General features: G+C 33.1%; 1 protein-coding gene across 13 annotated transcripts in view; it reads left to right on the top strand.

Annotated features, from left to right (window-relative positions):
- The window catches only part of LOC128209531 (uncharacterized), a 58010-nt gene that overhangs the window by 10758 nt on the left and 24946 nt on the right, over window positions 1–22306 (top strand). For 4 of the 13 annotated variants that reach the window (XM_052913589.1, XM_052913590.1, XM_052913592.1 and 1 more), the window contains 11 exons: window positions 788–896; window positions 3073–3177; window positions 4159–4200; window positions 7750–7833; window positions 8283–8405; window positions 9471–9512; window positions 9775–9834; window positions 10568–10609; window positions 17681–17765; window positions 21153–21247; window positions 21610–21723. In XM_052913589.1, the coding sequence (XP_052769549.1) occupies window positions 788–896; window positions 3073–3177; window positions 4159–4200; window positions 7750–7833; window positions 8283–8405; window positions 9471–9512; window positions 9775–9834; window positions 10568–10609; window positions 17681–17765; window positions 21153–21247; window positions 21610–21723 (901 nt within the window). Of the gene's footprint in view, window positions 1–787; window positions 897–3072; window positions 3184–4158; window positions 4201–5217; window positions 5239–5799; window positions 5824–7749; window positions 7834–8282; window positions 8406–9470; window positions 9513–9774; window positions 9835–10567; window positions 10610–17680; window positions 17766–21152; window positions 21248–21609; window positions 21724–22306 lie in introns of all 13 variants that reach the window. The other 9 variants (XM_052913594.1, XM_052913595.1, XM_052913591.1 and 6 more) reach the window with 9 other exon arrangements.

The raw sequence follows: 22306 nt of genomic DNA, 5'->3' as shown, positions 1-22306 counted from the left end.
ATCCCTTTTAATTCCAGAGCAATAAATATTTGAATGTTAACAAAGATGACGTTAACAACGATGTTAACTTTAACAAAGTTCTGAACAATCAGCCCATCATCTTCTTTTCTATTGCTTAATTAAGGGCCTTGGGATCCCTAATTACTTCAAAATCCTAGGAGCAATTTCATAACAAGGAGTGATTTTAAATGTTACAGTATAACAGCTGAAAATCACTCCTAGGAGAAAAATGCTCTTAGGAATTTCGATGAATTTGCCTCCTGATCATAATCAACAAATTCAAAAGATATGAAAGTTATTTGTTTCGGATTTTAAATACAATAAGAGTATAAAATAAATAAATAATCTGTTGGATTATCAAAGCCAATATTTTGCAACAACATATGATTTGGCATTCTTCATAATTCACGGCTTCATAACATCTCTAGAAACACTAGCGGATTTAGAGGGGGGCGCATCCGGCGCGCGCCCCCTCTAAAATCGTCAAAGTTTACTTTTTATGTCAATTTAGGAGATAAAAAATAATAAAATACGCCCATAATGCATCATTTCCAACTACAAATTGTTAATTTTTCTTGATTGCTTAACCCCCAATCCATATGCAAACAGTTTATGCCATACACTTTCGGTTCAGAGGGAGGGGTGCATGTCAAAAGGTTGCACCCCTAAGCTACGCCCCCTCTAACGTTGATTCCTGGATCCGCCCCTGAGAAAAGTTTGTGTGTCTTTGAAAAATATTCTTACTGCTGTCCAAAGCTATAGTTTTTATTTTTTGTTTAACTTTCAGTCTGAATTTCCCCTTCCGTGAGCGACATAACGAAGATATTGCCAGAGAAAACATCGGGATTGCTCAACGCCTGGAGACAGTTAAACCTAAAGTGGAAATTTCAAAATGGGTAAGGTCACTTTTCTGAATTTTTTTTAAGAAAAATTGATGCTTTGCAATTATGACTTAGTTTAAACTTATTTAATTTTACAACGATTGTGAAACAAGCTATTGCAACTTATATTAATCACTCTTGTTGGCACGATGTTGCGCGAAAGCGTGGTCTTGTGTTGTGGGGGAAACTGGAGTACCCGGAGGAAACCCATTTGTCCACCTTGGTGAACACTAACCAATCTCACATGCGCCCAGGCCAGGTATCGAACCCTTGTCCCTTTGGTGAGAAGTGAGTGCGCTAACCACTGCGCTAACCTGACAACCAAATTATCATTGAAAGTATCTGATAGAGAATAATGTAAATGTGGTATGCCAGGCTATCCAAAATTACTTTGATATCATTTGAAAGAGTTTTCAAAATGAATGGAAAATGTAGAAAAACAATACTGAAAAAAAGTATTGGAAACATTAGCTTTTTGAGATCTGGGGAAATGAAAATAACTCATATATATATATATATATATCAAGTCAAATTTCCATTGAAACAGAAAGCAAAAGTTCATACTGCAAATTGTTTATTACCAATTGTATTTTACCAGTGTGGGTTTGCATCCCACTAAAACCAGTATCCCTTTTTTCCATACTATATCTGTTCTTTTTTCTGCAACTTTGATATCATACTAGAGTAAAATCATTATAAATGTTTTCATATACATGACCTGGAAAACTCAAAACGTTTTTGTTACAAAAATGCAAATCATTAGTAAGTATAAACAACATATTATTTCAATTTGAATTGGTCAAGGTATCGCGTTTGTAATGTTATTTAAGTTCACTGAATTCATGACGGCCATAATGCTTACCAATTGATGCAGACAGACCATTATAAAACATATAGGAAGCCCCTATTCTGCAATTTCTCCTATTTTGCCTGCATTGAAATTAAACTATCTTGTTAAGAGCAGTTCAGATAATAGTTTTGGAGTTACATAAAAAGTTTGAATTAAAGACTGAACTTTCATAATCATCCACTATTTGCTTAATCCATATTAACGTTGTAAAGATTTATGAACCTTCTCTAGAGACCGATATTAAGATGGAAATAACTATGTGAAGTAGCCATTTGTTATAATAGACAATATTTGAATAAAACCCATGTAAATAAAATCAAGCGGAAATGTCAATTACAGTACTGTAATGTCTGTAGCATTTCTTGTCAAGTCTCAAAGTTCATGTATTATAAAAGTTAACTGTACCTATAAACCCAAAAAATTTTTTTTAGGAAAGTTAAGCAACATTTTAACTTATGACTTTTGTGTTGATCAACTGATTGCTGGAGGTTTAGCTTTCAACGATTATTATAAATGCATGCCAAAGATTTAAAAAAAAACTACAACCACTTTGCACATTAAAAATCACCCTTCACCGATTAAAGGTTCATTGCTCCTTATATTCTCACTGGGGGCAAACAATCTTAAGTGCATATTATTGAACGGTTATTCATTGCGAGGTTTGTAATTGAATTATAGCACATCACAAGTTAATTACTTTATCTGACAGTTTGAATATACTTCTGATTTAATGAAATATGAAAATAAATATTTCTGAGACATTTCCAATCGTAATTTTCCACAGTGATTTGATGGGAATAAACTCCTGCTTTGGTGTCATTTGACCTGTACAAAATTTAGTGCCATTTAACCTAAAATAATTATTTTATCTTCAGATTTATCAAAGGAGTCACTCCAAAACTATATAGCATAACTATGACTTACTACAGTTTAAAGTGACACTTTTATTCAAAATCAATACATACACATGTACAACAAACTTCGATTTTGACTGATAATTTTTTAACTACTTACTAACTAATGCATTTATGGAAAATATTACTTACTGATAGCAAGACTGAAACATAATATTTAATATCAGAAAGCTTAAAAATATGAAATGACTGGTGAATGCTTAAAGATTTACTGTGGTCCACTATGATCTCATAAGGGCGAAATGCAGTGTTATTGGCTCATAGTGTTTTTGTTTTTTTTCAAATTAAACTCGGTATCCTTTTTTCAACATTTATTCATCCTTTTTGGAATTATAAAACAATATTATTGTTTGTAGTAAATCTTATTTGGGAGTAAGATTGCATCTTTAATAATGTCAGAAAATCTCGAAATGCCTACTTTTTGCAGGAGCGGGAATACCAGCAACACGCGTACCTGAAGCGTTTGTGGAGCGACAGTGTGAAGGATTTCGGGGAATTTACTCCACGACGCCAGAGTCGGATGTCTCGAGCGGTACAGGTCTGGGTTGTCTCCCTCTGCTTGTTGCCATAGTAACATGTATATGTTTACCTCACCCACCCCCTGTAATATATGATGAATGATGGTTTTAGTGCAATGCTTACCATATTTTTGTCTGCAGTTTTGAATTATTTTTTATGATTGGTTCTTTTTAAGTCCGCCTTCTTTTTTAAGTCCCTCAAAATATCATTCAGCTGTAAGGCAAGTTGTTAAAAAAATCTTTGTTTTACAGTGTCATCAAGTCTGAGTTCAGATTTTAAGGGTCATTTACCGGAAATCTTCTGTTTATTAAAATTTTCTTTAATCATAATTGAGGTTTTTATTATAACTGAGTCTGAGTCTAATTTCATGGGCCTGGGGGCCATGATTATGAACAGTCTAAAGTCTGAGTCTAGACTCAGACTCAGGAAAGCTCTTTTATAGTGAATTACAAAGAATAATTGTTATTTCATTCATTCCATAAATGTAAATTATTGTACAATTTTAAATTGTAATTGTAATTTCATCATCAGTTAACTCAACTAGAAGGAAATTTAAAATAAAATGAAGATTAATTTGCAGATTTGCCATTTAAGACTAAACTCAGACTTAAGTCTTTTTACGATCATGGGCCATTGAATGGTTTAAATGAAATTTGTAGCATTATCATCACTTGTTCAAAAAAAATTGTGACATACATAGAACCACTGAAAAATGTCTGGTTTGCGCCTCTGTGAACAACCTTTTTTTAAGATGGCCTAAAGTTTATCTTTATTCTGAGCTTTAAGCAGTTGGAGACAATTCTTGTTTTATTTTGAAATTTGTTTGATTTTGTTAACATATTATATTTTGCTGATAATTATATATTTATTTTTGAGTACATGATATTTCTGTGTAGAAAATAATTAGATACAAAGATCAGACTTTGTATTAACTTTAAGGTACCTGTTGTAAGTTCTTTCATATAAAACTGGCAACAACTATTGTCATTTTCAGTTGTCAGATCTAGTCCGATGGAGACAACTTCAGTATACATTTGTCAGTGTTTCATTTCATGATGTTGTTTAATAATGCAACCATTATTGTAGCATTTGTTTTTTCTGCTTGATATGCACATTTGTCAATGTTTTAAATGTGAATTTTCTTTCATGACTGCATGGTTACCAAACTCTTGAATATTTTATCTTGTTATTCATTGATTTGCACCCTTTTTTGTCTTTCATGAAGATTTGTTATTTAAGCAGATTATTGGGTCTTTAGAAAATTGAATATTTTAAAATCAGTTTTATTGTATGGGGCGGAAGACAATTCTTACAGAATACAATGTTCCTGATTCATAATAGATGATCATCATGTTTGTTCTTGGTTTGGATGGTTTTAAGTTTGTCTGGTTTTCAAAAAAAAATATCGAGGTATCGTCAAGCCTTGGTTTCATTGTCGTCTGGGACGTCAGTCATGATGACTTCATGCATAAATGTTAACATTTGATTAGATGAAAATGTTTAAATCAAACTTGGTACACTTGTTGGGAGAGACAATATGCACATGTATAGGCCCATGACTTCGGCTTTAACAATTTTTGTTTTATATAATGCCCGTTCTTCGACTGGAAAACAAAAATCCAGCATCTGTGGCTGACTCTCGCATGATTTATCAAAGACATTGTCAGGTTATGATACATGTATAGTGGTAACGACTTCTATCACTTTGATTTTTTTATAAGACACATATTTATCTTTTAAGGTTGTTTAATGTTTAGTAGGCAAGTGGTACTTTCATCCCATTTATGATATACGGGGTCCTGAAACAATAGAAATCAGTGTTATTTTATATGCAAATCAGTCAATTCACTATGGAATTTTATTTAGTGTTCTATAACCTTAACGTTATTATTTCCATTGATAATTCTGAAGTGTAAGAATGATGTTGACATCAAGATATTTATTTCCAAGCGTGGTAAAGTTGCAATGAATCTAATTCCTATAATTCATGAATTTAAATAAAAATAAAGTTATAATTATATTGAATTAAGTCTATTGTATGCTGGATTTTCAGTTATCGAAAAAAGACTTGGCAGTAAGTCATAGTTCCGCACCCAAGTGTGGAGAATTCTCAGTATTCAGAAACCCTAGATATATTTCTTAAAATAGAGCATTCTTATTCTGACACTTGTTATTTTCGTTGATTTTTTTATTCTTTAAATAGTATCGTTTTTATTCTTTTTTATTCTACGGAAAGGCATGTTCCTCCAGAATCAAATCTTTTTTAATGATTGAATGTTTTTTCTTTACTTTTTTTCATATTATTTTGATTCATCGTTTTCATCTAGAAGTTGTCTTTTTTGTACTTTTAGTATATATTTTATTAAAGAGTAATTAAAAAAATGTATACGTAAAACATTCGCACAGATTTCAAAATTTAAGATTACCAATTTTTAAAGCCAGAAAAAGAAATATAAAGATCACACACAAATATTAGTTTAACTGATTACAGAGGTACATCCTATATTTGAATGACCATCTTTCAAAATTTATTTTATTCTTTTCTCCTCTCTCTGCTTGAATTGCTCTTGGTCTGTTCTTGAATATTTTCATTTCTCAATTTAGAAAGAATACTTTTTTCTTTTTGTTGCCATAGTTTCAATTAACTGGGAGAAAATCGGTAAATATGAGAATATTATTTTGATGTGCAATTCAGTGTGGCTTTCAGTTTAAATGACATAATACATATACTCTTTTGTGTTATATAAATTAATGCTGATTACATGAAATCGCACATAATATTATATGCTATAAAAAAAAAATAAAACTTATGTTAAAGTTAACAATGCTGATAATGTCATCACCTTTTAAAACTTTACTGTTCTGGAAGTTTAATGGATGCACTAAAAATATAATCTGCAGTATTTCTAACAAGAATTTAGTCAACTATTTCAGCTGAACTAATGTTTTATTCAAAAATATTTGCTCGTCAGTAAGTATTTCATTTTTAAAAGTTAACAACGGTTTCAAGTCCTGAACAATTGGCCCAATATAGGCTAACTTTAAAGAGCTTACAGTATAAAGTTACTATATATGCATACATGTGTTTGAAACTTATAATTTTTTCTTCTTCTTCAGCATCTGTACAAATTCAGATTAATCAATTAATAGTTCTTCAATTTCTTTTTTTAACAGCTATTATATAAGGCGACTATATATTAATTCCTAGATTTTCATCCCCCCTTGCTCGCTTTTATTGACTCAAATAAAAAATTTGAACTATGGTCTGTATTTTGCGTACTGGTCTTAGTAGTCTCGAAATGGCATTTATTCATACTGTACCTATGGTATCCATATTTTTGTATAACATTCACATTTAAAAAAAGAGAATTGTTTAAATCATGTTTGTGGTTTGACTAGAAACACATGTATGTGGTCCCTTATGCTATAAGAAAGAGCATGAACACATAATTCAACCGAGAAATAGTCCTCTAAGAAAACTAAAAACTAAAATGTCACCCATGCCCCCATTTGAAAAAAATGGATGAAAATCTAGCAATTATTTTATATTGGTTTAACTGAAGAGGCTGAAAAGTACTTAATCCTTTCATGTTATGCTAAAAAAAGATTCTATCACTCACTGTGAAATGAAGAAAAGCATGCATGTCATCACAGACATAATTAAACCATTGATTGGAAACTACAAAATAAATATCCAATTGAAACAATAAGAAGGAATAATTGACCGACAACCTTTTTTGAAGAATGCCCTCTGTAAGTATCCAATATTTCTGACAGTTCAAAAATTATTGCTGATATGATCTTAGATGAATTGCTGCTGCTCACGAGCATTCAAAATATTCTGTAAAGACAAAAGACAAAAGTTTCCGATCCATGTTTATTATGCTAATGATGTTATATTTATTCAATGAAATGAGATGCCGTGGGGTCTATATGAAAATGCAACAATCATTGTTGGTAAGAAAGAGAAAAAAAAGAAAAAACAATTCTGGATACTTTTCTTCACTTTAAGTATATGAGAAACAAGTCATGCAGTTTTTGTAGTTCAGTTTCCATGTCCAGAACATATTTGCTTATAATACTATTGTTTGCAAATGAACTTAGCATTTCAAGGTTTTTTAGCATTGAATCACTTTTGATGAACCAAAATGAATAGCAATAGAAAGTCTGTCAAAGGACTTCCCAAATCAAAGAAAGCCAACTGCCAATGACAGCGATTGGGTGTATTCTTTTAGGTATCAATGTTAAATTTACTACTAAGGCGGGCTGATACACCCACACAGCATCCATATATGTACAGTCTCAATTGGTTTCTCATCAGCTTGCAAAATGAATGGAAGCCTTAAATTATGCTTTTTAAAGTACTGAAAACTAACTGTTTGTAAATCATTTTTTAGGAGGTACAATTTGACTCACAGTCACTTCTTGCAAAAAGGCCTTATGATCGTGCTTTTATTAGCTGATTGACAAAAGCTTGTTCAAAGTTTAATTGCAAATAGTTGTATGAAAAACAGTTTACAATGAGTAAATGATTACTATGTTAGACGAGTCATAGTTATACAATGTCCTCTCTTTGTGTTTTCAGAGAAGTGTGGACACACTCAATGAGACGTATGATGAAGACAACAACAGTGTGGACACTTCAGATGATAAGAAACTGCCCAAACTGGTAAGGCAAGGAAATGGTAGCTATTTAATTCTATCAAGTATAGAATATATATATATATATAGTAATGGCCCCTTATTCAACTAAAAGAAACAGGCAGTGCTCTTGTTGTTTTGTCAAATTAAAAATTTATGGGTTCAAATGTTCAAGAATAATCTTGAAGTCATGATTCTGTGAGTTTTCACTTTATATTATTATGCAGTTGTTAAAAAAAAACAGAAGAAGTATCTTGAAATGAATATAAATGCCTATGGAAATAATTGCAGAAGGCAAACTTAATTTAGCCCATTACCTTGCTTTGGGCATGAATCTCTCATACTCCAACAGATCCTGACAAAATGCACCAAAAGGTGCAACCAGGCAACCAAGAATAAAATTAACTAACCATAATTCTGCGTAAAAGTCATGGATGGGAGAATAAAAATTGCCATAGTACATAATGGATGTTGCAGAAGAAGGCCAGGAAGGCTGCCATGAGGCCAACGAAGAGTGAGACGAGCTATCCGACGTCCAAGCCTGAACGGTCACCAGTCCGGGGCGGAGGAACGAAACTACCAAAAATCAACAACAGAGCGGTATGTATTAACATTAACCATTTTTTTGCAGGCAAACTTCAGTGGCAAAAACAATGGAATAGGAATAATGCCTGACTAAATGAATGAAGTACATTAGCCCCTAGGACATTAGCCCATAGGACACTAGCCCTTAGGACATATTAGCCCATAGGACACTATCCCATAGGACATTGGCCCCTAGGACATTAGCCCATAGGACATTAGCCCTTTAGATATAAGTCCCTAGGACATTTATTAGCTCCTAGAGAATTAGCCCTAAAGACACTAGCCCCTAGGACATTAGCCGATAGGACATTAGCCCCTAGGACATTAGCCCATAGGACATTAGTTCCTAGGACATAAGCCCCTAGGACATTAGTCCCTAGAAAATTAGCCCATAGGACATTAGACCTATTGGACATAAGCCCCTAGGACAAGTCATTAGCCTTAGATAAAGATAAAGATAATTATTAATATAAAAAAATGAATATTGGAGCTCTCCAACAATTGCATGAGACCTTAGATCTCCTAGAGTAAAGGGGCCTTTTATTAAATGTCCTATGTTGAAGGGGCTTTTTTTGAACGCGCAAAATAATGAAATGGGCTATTGTCCACCTATGCAAATTCGAGATATAAGGGGCTAATGTCCATAATTTGAGAAATTTGAGAAAAGTGGCTAATGTCCATCTACCAAGTGGAACAGTTTGATTCTGCTCAGAGAGGAACAGCAGGTGACTCTGTATAATATTATGTAGAGTAGTTATAGACAGATAGATACCAATAAGGGTTTTCTGATTTTGAACAAATAAATTAAAAGTATAAATATTATGAAGTGCAAACATTTTCAAAAACTGTTATTGCCTTCTCGTTTATGCCAAAATTAATGATCTGTGTTTTTTTGGTCACATTTAATTGCATTTGAATATTAAAGCCAAAAATCTGAAAAAGCACAAAAACTTCAAACTTCTACTTACAGAAAGGTGAGATCTCTGTTAAATTAATAGGCTTCCTTACTTCAACTCATTTGTCGCATACAACTGAAAAGCCCTAATATTCATAAAGAATCATGTTTCATTTATGTGATAGGAAAAATCAGCAAAAATAGAAAAAGTCCCTAGCATTAGAAAGGTGAGAAGTTTGCTGCTTATTGTTTTGTACCTAACTAGGCTGAAATTGATTAAATTCTGTGTTTTAGTATGTCTTTAAAAAGTATGGTATATCGGCCATTTTGCATTCTTAAACTTCTTTAAGACTTAAATTTTAACAGTCTCTGATGATTTTTAAATAAAATAAAATTTGTTAAAATGGGGATTCTAATACCTGGAAGTCAGAGATTTAATGATATAGAAAGTAATCTATTAATAATCCTCAAGTTATTTTTAACATCTAGGAAAAATCAGCTAAGGCAGTTAAATCAGCCCAAAAAGAAAACATTCCTTACATGAAAAAGGTGAAGTATGGATGAGCTGTCAATGCTGAAAATTAAAAAAAGATAAATAACAGGCTTTAGCTGGATTTCTTATTCCATATTTATTTTGTGTAATAATAATAAAAATAAAAATAATAATAATAAAAAATGTTCAGAGTTATGACAATTGTGGGTGTGGTTTGTTTGAAATAATACTAGTTTTTGTATAATTTGTATTTTAACATTCAGTGATTATAAAAACATAGTTTTGTAATTATAAAAACATAGTTTTGTAACAAATATATATGCCTATATTTTTAACACACTGAGATTAGCTCATCAGGGTTTTCTTTTATCATTTCAATCTAACACAAAATTTTTGTAAGATTGTTACAGTAATTATAACAGTGTATGTTTCCATTTTAAGGGAATGGTCAAGCAGGGCTCTTTGATAGGATAAAAATAGGGTCTTTTGCCATTAAAAAGAGGGAAAATACTAACATGATAAATTTATTGTTAAACTAGTATTCAGACCTTTTAAATATATATGAAGGCCCATTACTCTGTATTTGATAATTACCCAGTGTTTATTTTCAGTTTCTAAAGGAAATCTAAGTGTTTTTAAGGCCCATAACTCTGGCTATAATAATTGTTCAGTTATGTCCCTTGTTTGACTGCAAAAACATCAACAGATGAGCGTTGGTGTTTGCAGTGCTCCTACTTATTATGATAGTTTCAAAATGAGTGTTTTTAAAAGATAGTTTTTGATATTTAGGACAAATCTGCCAAAGGCGATAAACTTCCTGGTATTGCAAAGGTGAGAAGTTTGTATCATCAAAAATGATGAGATGGTTTAACAAAAGTGTGTGTTGAAAAGTAAGAGAGTTAGTTAATACTGGGCTGGGTGTTCAGAACTTTGACTTTGTTAAAATGGTTAATGTCAAATTTGTTAACATTCATATCTTTATTGCTCTGAAAGTTATGAAGAGCAATAGATCAGGAACACATCATGAAAATGTTCATATTATGTAAAAGTTAACTATGATGTTGTCAATAAAGTTGTTAACTTTAACAAAGTTCTGAACATAGGCTCAATGACTTGCGTGCTTTGGGGCAAGGTTTATAGAAGTGTTGATATGTGCAGGGAGCTATTTAACAATTGAGTAAAATGTGGTTTTAAATGCAATCAAAAAAATGGATTCATGCTATTGAAATTAGCATCTTTCAAATGGTTGAAAGTGAAGGTATTATGATTTACATATAGTCATATGATTATACAAACAGTAGAGACATTTATTTTTTGCACCATTTTTCGATAGCTTATTGCTTTCAACAATTTAGAACAGAACACAGTACTTTTTCTGAGTTTGTGTCTAGACTTCAAACGATACCTTACAAAAACGCAACACTTATTCTTAATAAACAAAATATTATTCAGCCACGTAAACTCCTTGTGGATTATATATTTAATATGTAGGTCACTTTATATTGATTTGACAGTCTGGAAGGAATTAAATTGGAACAAAGTATTTTCTTTATAATTTTTTTTTTCCTTTTGAAGTTAATTCTTAATTTCTGCGTATTTAAAGTCTCTTAGTTAAAAAAATATGTTGCAGAATGGTCAGTTTTACTTCAGGAAACATTTTCGATAAATTATAGCACAGTTATAGCATAATGTTAATAAATATTAAAAAATAATAGACAATATTATACCTTACAAATGTGTCTCTTCTTTGTATATATAAACTCGATCGATCCCTATATCACTGTATTTTGATGAAAATCCAGTTTAATGACGTCAGCAGTCCATATGATATTTTTGGCTGGTCCAGACCTCGCAAAAATGTAATATGGACCGTTGACGTCCTACAATTGGTAAGTGTGGCTTGCAATTTTCACAACCAAGTCAGCCCCCCGAAGGTGAATGGACCTCGGCTAACGCCTCGGTCCATATACACCTTCGGGGGGCTGACTGGCCAATCCTTATAATGTCATATGACCCTCAGTGGTGTGTTATTTTTCTTAATTATGTGATGTAGTTCATCTTAATCTTTTTATACCCCCACAAACGAAGTCAGATTTGAATTTTTTTTGGTACACAGGTGTAACATCAGAAGATACAGGTCAAGTTCGATATTGGGGCTGGTGGGGTCAAGGTCACTGTTACTAAAAATAGAAAAACGGTTTCCGGACGATAACTCATGAAAGGCTTGACAGATTTGAAAATTTTTTGGTACACATGTGTAACATCAGAAGATACAGGTCAAGCTAGATATTGGGGCTGGTGGGGCCAAGGTCAAGGTCACTGTTACTAAAAAAAGAAAAACGGTTTCTGGACGATAACTCATGAAAGGCTAAACGGATTTGAACAATTTTTGGTACACAGGTGTAACATCAGAAGATACAGGTCAAGTTCGATATTGGGGCTGGTGGGGCCAAGGTCAAGGTCACTGTTACTAAAAATAGAAAAACAGTTTCCGGACGATAACTCATGAAAGGCTTCACAGATTTGAAAAAATTTTGGTACACAGGTGTAACATCAGAAGATACAGGTCAAGTTCGATATTGGGGCTGGTGGGGTCAAGGTCACTGTTACTAAAAATAGAAAAAACGGTTTCCGGACGATAACTCATGAAAGGCTTGACAGATTTGAAAATTTTTTGGTACACATGTGTAACATCAGAAGATACAGGTCAAGATAGATATTGGGGCTGGTGGGGCCAAGGTCAAGGTCACTGTTACTAAAAAAAGAAAAACGGTTTCCGGACGATAACTCATGAAAGGCTAAACAGATTTGAACAATTTTTGGTACACAGGTGTAACATCAGAAGATACAGGTCAAGTTCGATATTGGGGTTGGTGGGGTCAAGGTCACTGTTACTAAAAATAGAAAAACGGTTTCCGGACGATAACTCATGAAAGGCTTGACAGATTTGAAAATTTTTTGGTACACATGTGTAACATCAGAAGATACAGGTCAAGATAGATATTGGGGCTGGTGGGGCCAAGGTCAAGGTCACTGTTACTAAAAAAAGAAAAACGGTTTCTGGACGATAACTCATGAAAGGCTAAATGGATTTGAACAATTTTTGGTACACAGGTGTAACATCAGAAGATACAGGTCAAGTTCGATATTGGGGCTGGTCGGGCCAAGGTCACTGTTACTAAAAATAGAAAAACGGTTTCCGGACGATAACTCATGAAAGGCTTGACAGATTTGAAAATTTTTTGGTACACAGGTGAAACATCAGAAGATACAGGTTAAGTTTGATATTGGGGCTGGTGGGGCCAAGGTCAAGGTCACTGTTACTAAAAAAAGAAAAACGGTTTCCAGACGATAACTCATGAAAGGCTAGACGGATTTGAACAATTTTTGGTACACAGGTGTAACATCAGAAGATACGGATCAAGTTAGTGAGCTTGTCGGTCGGTCTGTCTGTCGGTCGGTCGGTCGGTTTTCATGGTTTCCGGACGATAACTCATGAAAGTCTAGACAGATTTAAAAAAAATTTGGTACACAGGTGTAACATCAGAAGATACAGGTCAAGTTCGATATTGGGGCTGGTGGGGTCAAGGGCAAGGTCACTGTTACTTAAAATAGAAAAACGGTTTCCGGACGATAACTCATGAAAGGCTTCACAGATTTGAAAATTTTTTGGTACACAGGTGTAACATCAGAAGATACAGGTCAAGTTCGATATTGGGGCTGGTGGGGCCAAGGTCAAGGTCACTGTTACTAAAAAAAGAAAAACGGTTTCAAGACGATAACTCATGAAAGGCTAAACGGATTTGAACAATGCAGTGTGCAGTAACCTTGGAGTTATGGCCTCTTTTCAAAGGAATGGTTTGCCATTCCTGTGTCCAGGCGGCATTTGGGGGTATTCGTCACTCCTGTGACAGGTCTAGTTTTTTTAAGTGACACTCTGTAACCTTATCGTTGGAACCCAATCTATTTTATTCTGATTACTCCGCAGAATATGCAATCTATTTTATTCTGATTTCTCTGCAGAATATTTAATCGTAAAAACAGCAAGCAAAACATTGTAATGCATAATTATTCATATTCAACCATAACAATGGGTTTTTCCGTATTACCTGAGGATTGTCTCAGTTGTCAAATCAAACATTCAGATTTCATCTCATTAATTATTCATGCCCCCAGTACAAGGTTTCTGCATGCATGATGCAGTCGATTTAGCCAGGGTATTCAATGGAGTCATATATAATAAATAGACCAGGTACCGAGGATGTGTTTCTGCAGGAGAAACTACTATTTCAGTATAAACATTATTTATAATGACCATACTTTTCCCAGGAAATAAATCCATGCTAAGCCATTCCCAAACTGTGCACATAGGCAAGCACCTTAGTTATATTACTGTGGCAATTCAAAGAATAGTGTTAGTAGAAAAACCATCTATTTAATAAACATTATTTATAATTACCATACTTTTCCCAGAAGAATATAAATCCATGCCAAGCCATTCCCAAACTGTGCATGTAGGCAAGCACCTTAGTTATATAACTATGGCAATTCAATAGTGTTGGTAGAAAAACAATCCATTTATGTATCTCTCTATATTTTGTGGATAGTTGGGCACCCATGACTATAGCATGTATTACCGGGAGGTTGAGAAATACAACTTGCTAGATACCGAGGTAAAAGTGAATACTATTGTATGAGCACTGAATGGACACTATGTTCTATTGTTTTATCATAGAAAATAGAATTAGTGATATTACCATGTAACTGTGAGGGTAGTATATTTTTGTAGCCTTTTAAATTTTAGTTTTATAGAACATTTGAAAATTTAAGCATTTCTTATATGCTTTAAATAAAAGCATTTTTCCTGCGGTAATTTATTACAAATATATGACCATAAAAGGCTGTCAGAATTTCTTATGTATTTTCTGATCTATTTAAATGCAGGAATCAAATGTTTTTTCATTGAAAAGAATCAAGATATTTTTAAGTTTCCTCATAGTAATAATTACAAGTTTCTCCTACTTCTTGCCTTCATTCAGAGGAGTGTAGGTCAGTCGTCAAATTATGGTAAGAATTCTGAATCTGCTCCTCCAAAATCTGATGAATCTAAAGGAAAGAAAGATGAGAATGAAAAGGAAGAAAACAAAGCTGTGTCTGATGCACTCGAACCATACAAAAGAAATAAAAAGTCAAAAGCATCTAAGAAAACGAAAAAAACAATGGATGCTGCTAAGGTAGGGCAGAAGAAACATGCAAGTGAAAAGACAGAGGAGAATCATGATAAGGAACAAAATGAACTTGTGTCAAAGAGTCAGGCCAGTTTCCATAGCCAGACTTATGCGAACAATGATTTGGAAAGGGTGAATACTTTGATATCAGAGGAGAAAGATAAAGAACATTCTGATGCTGAAGATCAGAAATCGGAAGGTGCTGAAGTAACTGAAACACCTACCCAAAAACAAGAGAAACAACATGCAAAGGAGGAAAATGAAGAAGTAGATGATAATGGTAAAGAAAAGCATTCAGAGGCTGTCAGAGACAAGGATATGCATGGAAATAGTGTAGATCAAGAAGAAGCTAATTATAAAAAAGAAAATGATAGTGAATTGGGGAAGTCAGCAAAAGGTGACTCCGAGAATATGACTGAAACTAATAGTAATGAAAGAGGAAGTGCTTTTAATCAAAACCCAGATGAGATCAAAGATACTAAAACTGATAGTTCACAAGAGATAAAATCAGAATCTCCGACTGATACAGAAAATAAAGCAGAAACAGCAAGTACAGGAACAGAAACTAATGCTCCGAATAAGAATGATAAAAGTGGTGAAAATGATCAAAATCACCATGAAAGTAAAGTAGCTAGTCATAAGCAGATAAGTAATAAAAATGATTCTGAAACAGAGCAGGCCAATGATGAACTGTACAAAGAAAACAGTAGACAGAAAACAAACTTGGACAAAGAAGATGAAGAAGGTAAATCTAATGAAGATGTCAGTAAAGAGAAGGATTTAGATGAAGATGGAAATTCTAAAGACATTGCTGGTCAAGATAATTCCAAACATTCCATTGACAACAAAAGACCAACCTCTGAGAATAAAAATGATGAGGTGAATCTGATAAAAGAAGCAGATGGAGAAGCAAATAGTGTTGGTGATAATAAGCCAAAAAACATTGCTAATCCTGAAGACAAAAGCGATGAAAAGGAAAAGGAAAAACAACGGAAGGTCAAGGACATTGGTGAAACACAAGAGAAAGGATCAACAAAAGATGAGAAAACAGAGAAAAGTCAAAGGAAAAAAACAAAAGTTACAAAAACTAATGGAGATAAGAAGACAACAAAGGCAAGATAGATATTGTAGAGAAGCACAGCTATTGTGGTGAAGATATATATTGTAGAGAAGCACAGTTATTGTGGTGAAGATATATATTGTAGGGAAGCACAGCTTAGTCTTGTGGTGAAACATTGTTAAATGTCAATTGACCTGACAAAGCAAATGAAACACTTAAACATCGTTCTGACATTGTACTTGTGATTGGTTGTCCATGTTGTTAAGTGGTAGAAGCAATAATTCATGCCAATCACTCAGCTGCCTCTTGAAAGCACACACAGTTCAAAGAATTTCAAATAATTACTTCCTGGCTCATTCACTGCTTCCTTTAACAAACATAATGTCAACGTTAAACAAATATGGATGTGGTATTGTAACTATTGTTAACCAGTATATGGTGTTTATTGTTTGTAGAAAACAATGCATTAGGAAAGCACTGTGAAGTTATTTAAGTTAAGAGTCTAATGTTTGCATTTTGTATAGTTTTTCTCTATTTCAGTGCATTTTATTGAGTTGAAAATTTACAAGCAAATATACCCACTAGTTTTGTGCATTAAGAAGTCTTTAAAACCTTTTAGCAAGTGATTCCATTTTTAAATTGTGACCTGCATTTTTAAAAAATCAACGTACATTTAGCAGCCTTAGGTTCGAATGTATTGATTTATATATATTATGATTTATAAACATAACCAAATGGAGCCTTAAATTCGTAAAATAGCATTGTAAGATGATAAAAAAAATAAAAAAAAATGTCAAAATTTGTCTTTAGGATGTTATCATTGATGCTAAATGTCAATATAAAACAGCATTGAATAATGTAAAAATTAATACTGATATCCTTGTTAAAACATCTGATTATATAACTATTCAGTCGAAACCTGATGGCTCAGTATTCCAAGTACCAACCAAAATACTTTGAGCCCCTCTAATATCGAACTAGCGGGAATGCTTACATAGAGTAAAAAGAATTGGTCCTTTACATAAAGTTTGAGCCAAAAATGAAATCAAGCCAAGTGATATCGAGCCAATGGGTTTTGATTGTGTATAAATGTCTCAATTAATGACTATTGCACATGATCATGCATAGAAAGGATGAGACTTTTCTCTTTTGACTGTATAATGTAGTTTTTGCTTAACGTATCAATGGTATGTAATTATAAAGCAAATCTTAATTTCTAGATTTCTTACATAATTGAACTTTTAGTGCCAAGTCTTTAAATGCTATTAAAGTAATGAAAAAAGAGTCTCTACTATCCAAATTTCTGCACATTATGAGCCATTGAATATTGACTGGGAAGCAAAAGCCAAAAAGGGCCAAGCAGTGTTTAGTAAAAAGGGCAGGGTGTGCCCCACCCTGCTTTTAAGCTTAGCTGGGGCACTGTATTCCAGTGAGATACTTTACTCTGGAAAATAACTTAAGTTATGAAATGACTTGAGATATATTTATGAATACTAGCCCTGGGGTTATTATGATTATAGATACACTTGTATGTGACTGCATATGTTACATTTAAACACTTATAGTTCCACCTGTAGCAGTAACCTTTAACATTTCTCGCTATTGTTCGTCTAGGATAACGGGGTGACGGCAGCCCACAAAGATATCGGGGATGACAAGTCTGACGTTGCTCAACTCTTCAAGATCGCTAAACAGATGGGTATGATAATTGTTTTTATTTAATCATTAGAAAATATATGGGCAAAAGCTACGTAAAAGTACTACTTAGTTTATAGTTTATACTAATTTCTTTTATATTGATTGTGCTTATACACTCACTATAACTATAAAGATTGTTGTCTGGGTAGGAAAGAGAACAGGTGTTCCCTTTTCAGAGGCCATTTTGAGAGGCAAAGACAAAGCACTCTGAGTGGGAATCGAACCCACTACCTCTTGGTTGAGCGCTGTACACCTATACCACTAGACCACTCTCACCCTTGAATGTACCAGTACTACTTGTACATATATAACTTGACAAGTTTGATATAGATGGATTCCTGTTTCATATGATGATGACTTTTGGGTTGTGTTGAATTTAACGATACAATTACAATGTAAACTTCAGGGACAAGCCCAGGGGACAAAATATTGACCTAATTTTGATGAAATAGTTAAGTTAACAGACCTTTGGCTGATTGTTCAGAAACTGCCAAAGTCAACAACATTGATTATATCTTTGTTGTTAATTTAATTAATTCAAATATATATTGCGCTGAAAGTTTATCAGCTACACTTATGATCTGCAGCATTTCTAAGATTTTTTCATATATATATTATAAACTATTTCACCTCCGAAAGTTAACAACAGTGTTGCTTATGATGTTATTAACTGTAACAAAGTTCTGAACAATTGGCCCATTGTTTATTGCCAGTTGTATTACCATATCTTGACTTGTTCCTTATTAACTAATACATCGATCCGAGATGCCAAGATAAGCTCCGCCCCCTTAGATATTGTTACTACGCGCCCCAAGCGTAAATTCAAAATGGCGGCTCTCGCTGCTACGAAAGCATCAAAATCCTATTCTCTTGCGAAGATTCCGGACAATATATCAGTTAAATATTTACCAGATAAAGCCAAATTATAGGGAAAGGCCTTAGAAAATATATGCAGCTCTAAGAATGATGTTGTCTGATGATGTAATTTGTTTACATGTGGTACTGTATTGAACAACAGACTGTTTCCACTGTTACAAAAGCGCAGGATATCGTAAAACTCTGAATTATTTATTCAGGTAATCATCAGACACTACTCTGATCAAGTTTTGATGGGTTTTTCTCACGCAAGTTCATTAAATGATCATAAAGGAAATGTTTTATTCAATTTCTTGGATTATGGATGTCTGGGTTTGCATAGAAATTAAAATCCAGCCAATATTGCTAATCATTCAAATGGAAATGAACTATAAAATACTGCATTATGACTGCATACTGAATAGATTGAAACCTCAGTTGTTTCATATTTTTATGCATCTGAAGGTCATGTTCAAATTAGTTTGTCCAATGGTCTGTCCATGAGTTTATATATGGAGTATACCGGTAAGCTTCTCCTGAATGTAGGCATCCCTAAAATTGATCTGTCTTGCACTCAGTCATTACAGTGACAGCTCTTGTGTTTGTTTACTTTTGTAACAAAGCAAACTATAATAACAATGCAAATAGTACTAATCATGAAACAATAATGTTTGATTTTTACTATAGAAACAATACATGGTCAGCTTAGTCTATCTATGCAGTATGAACACTCGATTTTGCGAATCCATTCTTTCAAAGTTTTTAAAATAGCAGCTGAACGAGAATTCATACTGCGTGAATGCAAGAAAAATAATTTTTAGTAACTTATTTTTTGTAAAAAAAAATGATATGGGTTTAAGAGTTTTCATGTTAATTATTGAGATTTTTTTAATTTTTTATATATGCATGACCCAGGTCTTTCTTGCGAAACTCTGTCTACAGAGGTCACGAAAAGTCGACTGGTTCATGCAAAATGAACAACAATTTTATCATACAGAAATTCAAGTGCGGAATGTAAATATAAAAGCATTGCTATCTTGGCACATATTTACTATCATATTTACTGTAATAATTGTGATTTAATACAGCCTGTTTGAACAATCGAAAGGTATTGGTCCTCTTACTATGCTGCTAAGTTAAAGCAACAAGTGTATTGTTATTTGTACTATTGAATGGTATTGGTCCTTATAGTATGCTGTTGGAGTTGAAGCACCCAGCGTAATAGCGTTGATTTGTTTTAGAAGTGTTGCTATTGGAAAATACATCAAGCCCTGATTTTCTATTGATTGACAGAGACACTTGATATTCAACCCATCAATCCACTCCGGATTTGTTAATCAAAATACCATTGATCATTCTGTTGTAAGGCTGGTAATAAACATTGGTAGTGATCATTTGACCTCTCAATGAGATTCATATTGGGGTTTCACTAGCAATTGTTTGGTAAATATTGCTGCTGTATTTAAAGAAGTTTCAACAACTTAATTGGAGGCATAATAGGCTATAAACCCACGTATTGGTCTATTATTCTTCTGTTAAGTATCATTAAACGAGAGTTGTATTTCATATCCTTTATGAATAAAGTACTTCTTCTTACAAGTTTTTATGTTTAATAGTTCAAGGTCAAGGTAACATAATTACGTACAGGTCATAGTCAAACTAATATTGAGTAAAGGAAAATAAACACAGGTTGAATAATAAACAGGCATTTTATTTAAAATGCCATGCATAAATTGTGTTATGAAACAAAGGTATTTTTGAAATATAGTCCGTTCACGTATAAGGTTGTTCATATATTTTCTTTGGTTTCATACTAAGTGTATGAACACATAGATTTCTAAATTTCCAAAGAAGTGTTACCATTTTTAAATAATTTATTATACAGACGTCATGACTAAATGTTTGTAACTGATTTATTTAATAGATGTAAGAGAATTGTTATTGACAATATACCTGTGTATAAAACAATAGCTGATAAGTGTTATGTCATGAACCATTGTTTGAATGAAGTCGGGCTCCACCAATCAGAGTAGAATTCTGATCTCAACAATGACATAACAATTACTTGATAACAATGACATCATAAACCCTTTCTGTTCAATAAATTATGAATGCTATGTTCACAATCTATTATGGAGTATTTAGGGAATGCAAATATATATTTAATTAAAAATGTAATAACATTATTCATTATGTGTTTTTGGTGGTAAAATATAGGGTTTTTTCAGTGAAATAAAAATAATATTTCACTGATTCAAACAGTGAATATATCAATTTGATATTTTTCACTGTTTATTAATGTTAGCCTGTTCTGCTATACAATTCAAACATCAGTACGCACAAACACATTTTTTATAATAAAAACTCAAGTAAATATCTTTTAACATCATTTTTAGGCATTAAATAAAGAGAAAAATTGTTTTTATTCCAAAATTGCCATAAAATTCTAAAGAGTATAATAATTTATTACATCATACACTGAGTCAAACAATTATCCTCTATAAATTAAAGGTTGACCATTTTTGATTTGCAGGTCGTCCGGAGGATATCTTCATCAAGACCCTGGTCAAAAAGTCACACAAACAGCGGATGACAACCAAAGCCAAGTTCAGGGAGAAGTATGATTTGGTAAGTTGGTACTCTTGTACAATATTAAAAATGAATGAATCAGTAATTTTTCTATGATACATTGTTTAAAAAGAGTACCAGTTGTCCACATTGACTGATATGAAAAATTATCATTAAAAAAATTATAATCATTGTCATTGCATATTCATGCCCACATGTTCTGTCTTCTGATCTGTTAAAAGTCTTAAGTATTAAACGGGAAGTCCTACAGCTTACTTGTCACTTTATTCATCTTGATTCTACAACTTATTGAGACTCCCAGACCAATTAAATATAAGTACTACAAAAAACTTGATATAATTTTTGTATGGAAAGGGAAATAACTCTGTATTATTAGATGACATGGCTCTATGTATTTACAGGACTTGATAACGGAATTGAAGAACGGCCTAGGTCAACCATGGGAATACCTCATTGACGCCTTGCTGCAGGAGAAGGGGGTGGCAGACTCATATGCAGTATTTGACGCGCTCAGTGTAAGTATTCACAAATACTGGGATAATGATCATCTTGGTATTGTATCCCTTATAATATTGTACTTGACAGTTGATACGTGTTTCCTTAGCTCTGCATGGCATCTGTCATTGTTAGCAAACTTTAAATGTTGGGCATTATTACATTTAGATCAAAAGATGTAGTTCAAAAATTATATATTTTACAACGATTTTGAAGAAAAGTATGATAACTTATTCCAAGTCACTCTTGTTGGCTTGATGTTGCGTGAGAGTGTTTTTTTTTGTCGTGGAGGAAACCAGAGTAAAAAAACAACAACCTCACTTGTCAGGGTTGGTGACCACAAATCATACTGAAATGCGCCCAGCTCACCTTGGTGAGAGCCAATGAGCTTACAGGACACGCAAATCAAAAGATATATTTTCATAAAGCTTGATGTAAGTGCTAGCAATGACATCATGCTCAGAGCAATTTGTAAATTTTCATATCAAAAAAAGTTTTGCTGAATTATGGTTGCCAGTGTGACTGGAATATGAAGTAACATAATCTTAACAAAACACTACAACAGGCAGATTTTAGTATAACTTATATATAATATTGTTGAAA

Source organism: Mya arenaria, chromosome 11 (assembly GCF_026914265.1).
Source record: "Mya arenaria isolate MELC-2E11 chromosome 11, ASM2691426v1".
Taxonomy (NCBI): domain Eukaryota; kingdom Metazoa; phylum Mollusca; class Bivalvia; order Myida; family Myidae; genus Mya; species Mya arenaria.
Note: the sequence above shows the minus strand (reverse complement) of the source record. Positions and strands in the feature narration are given on the sequence as shown.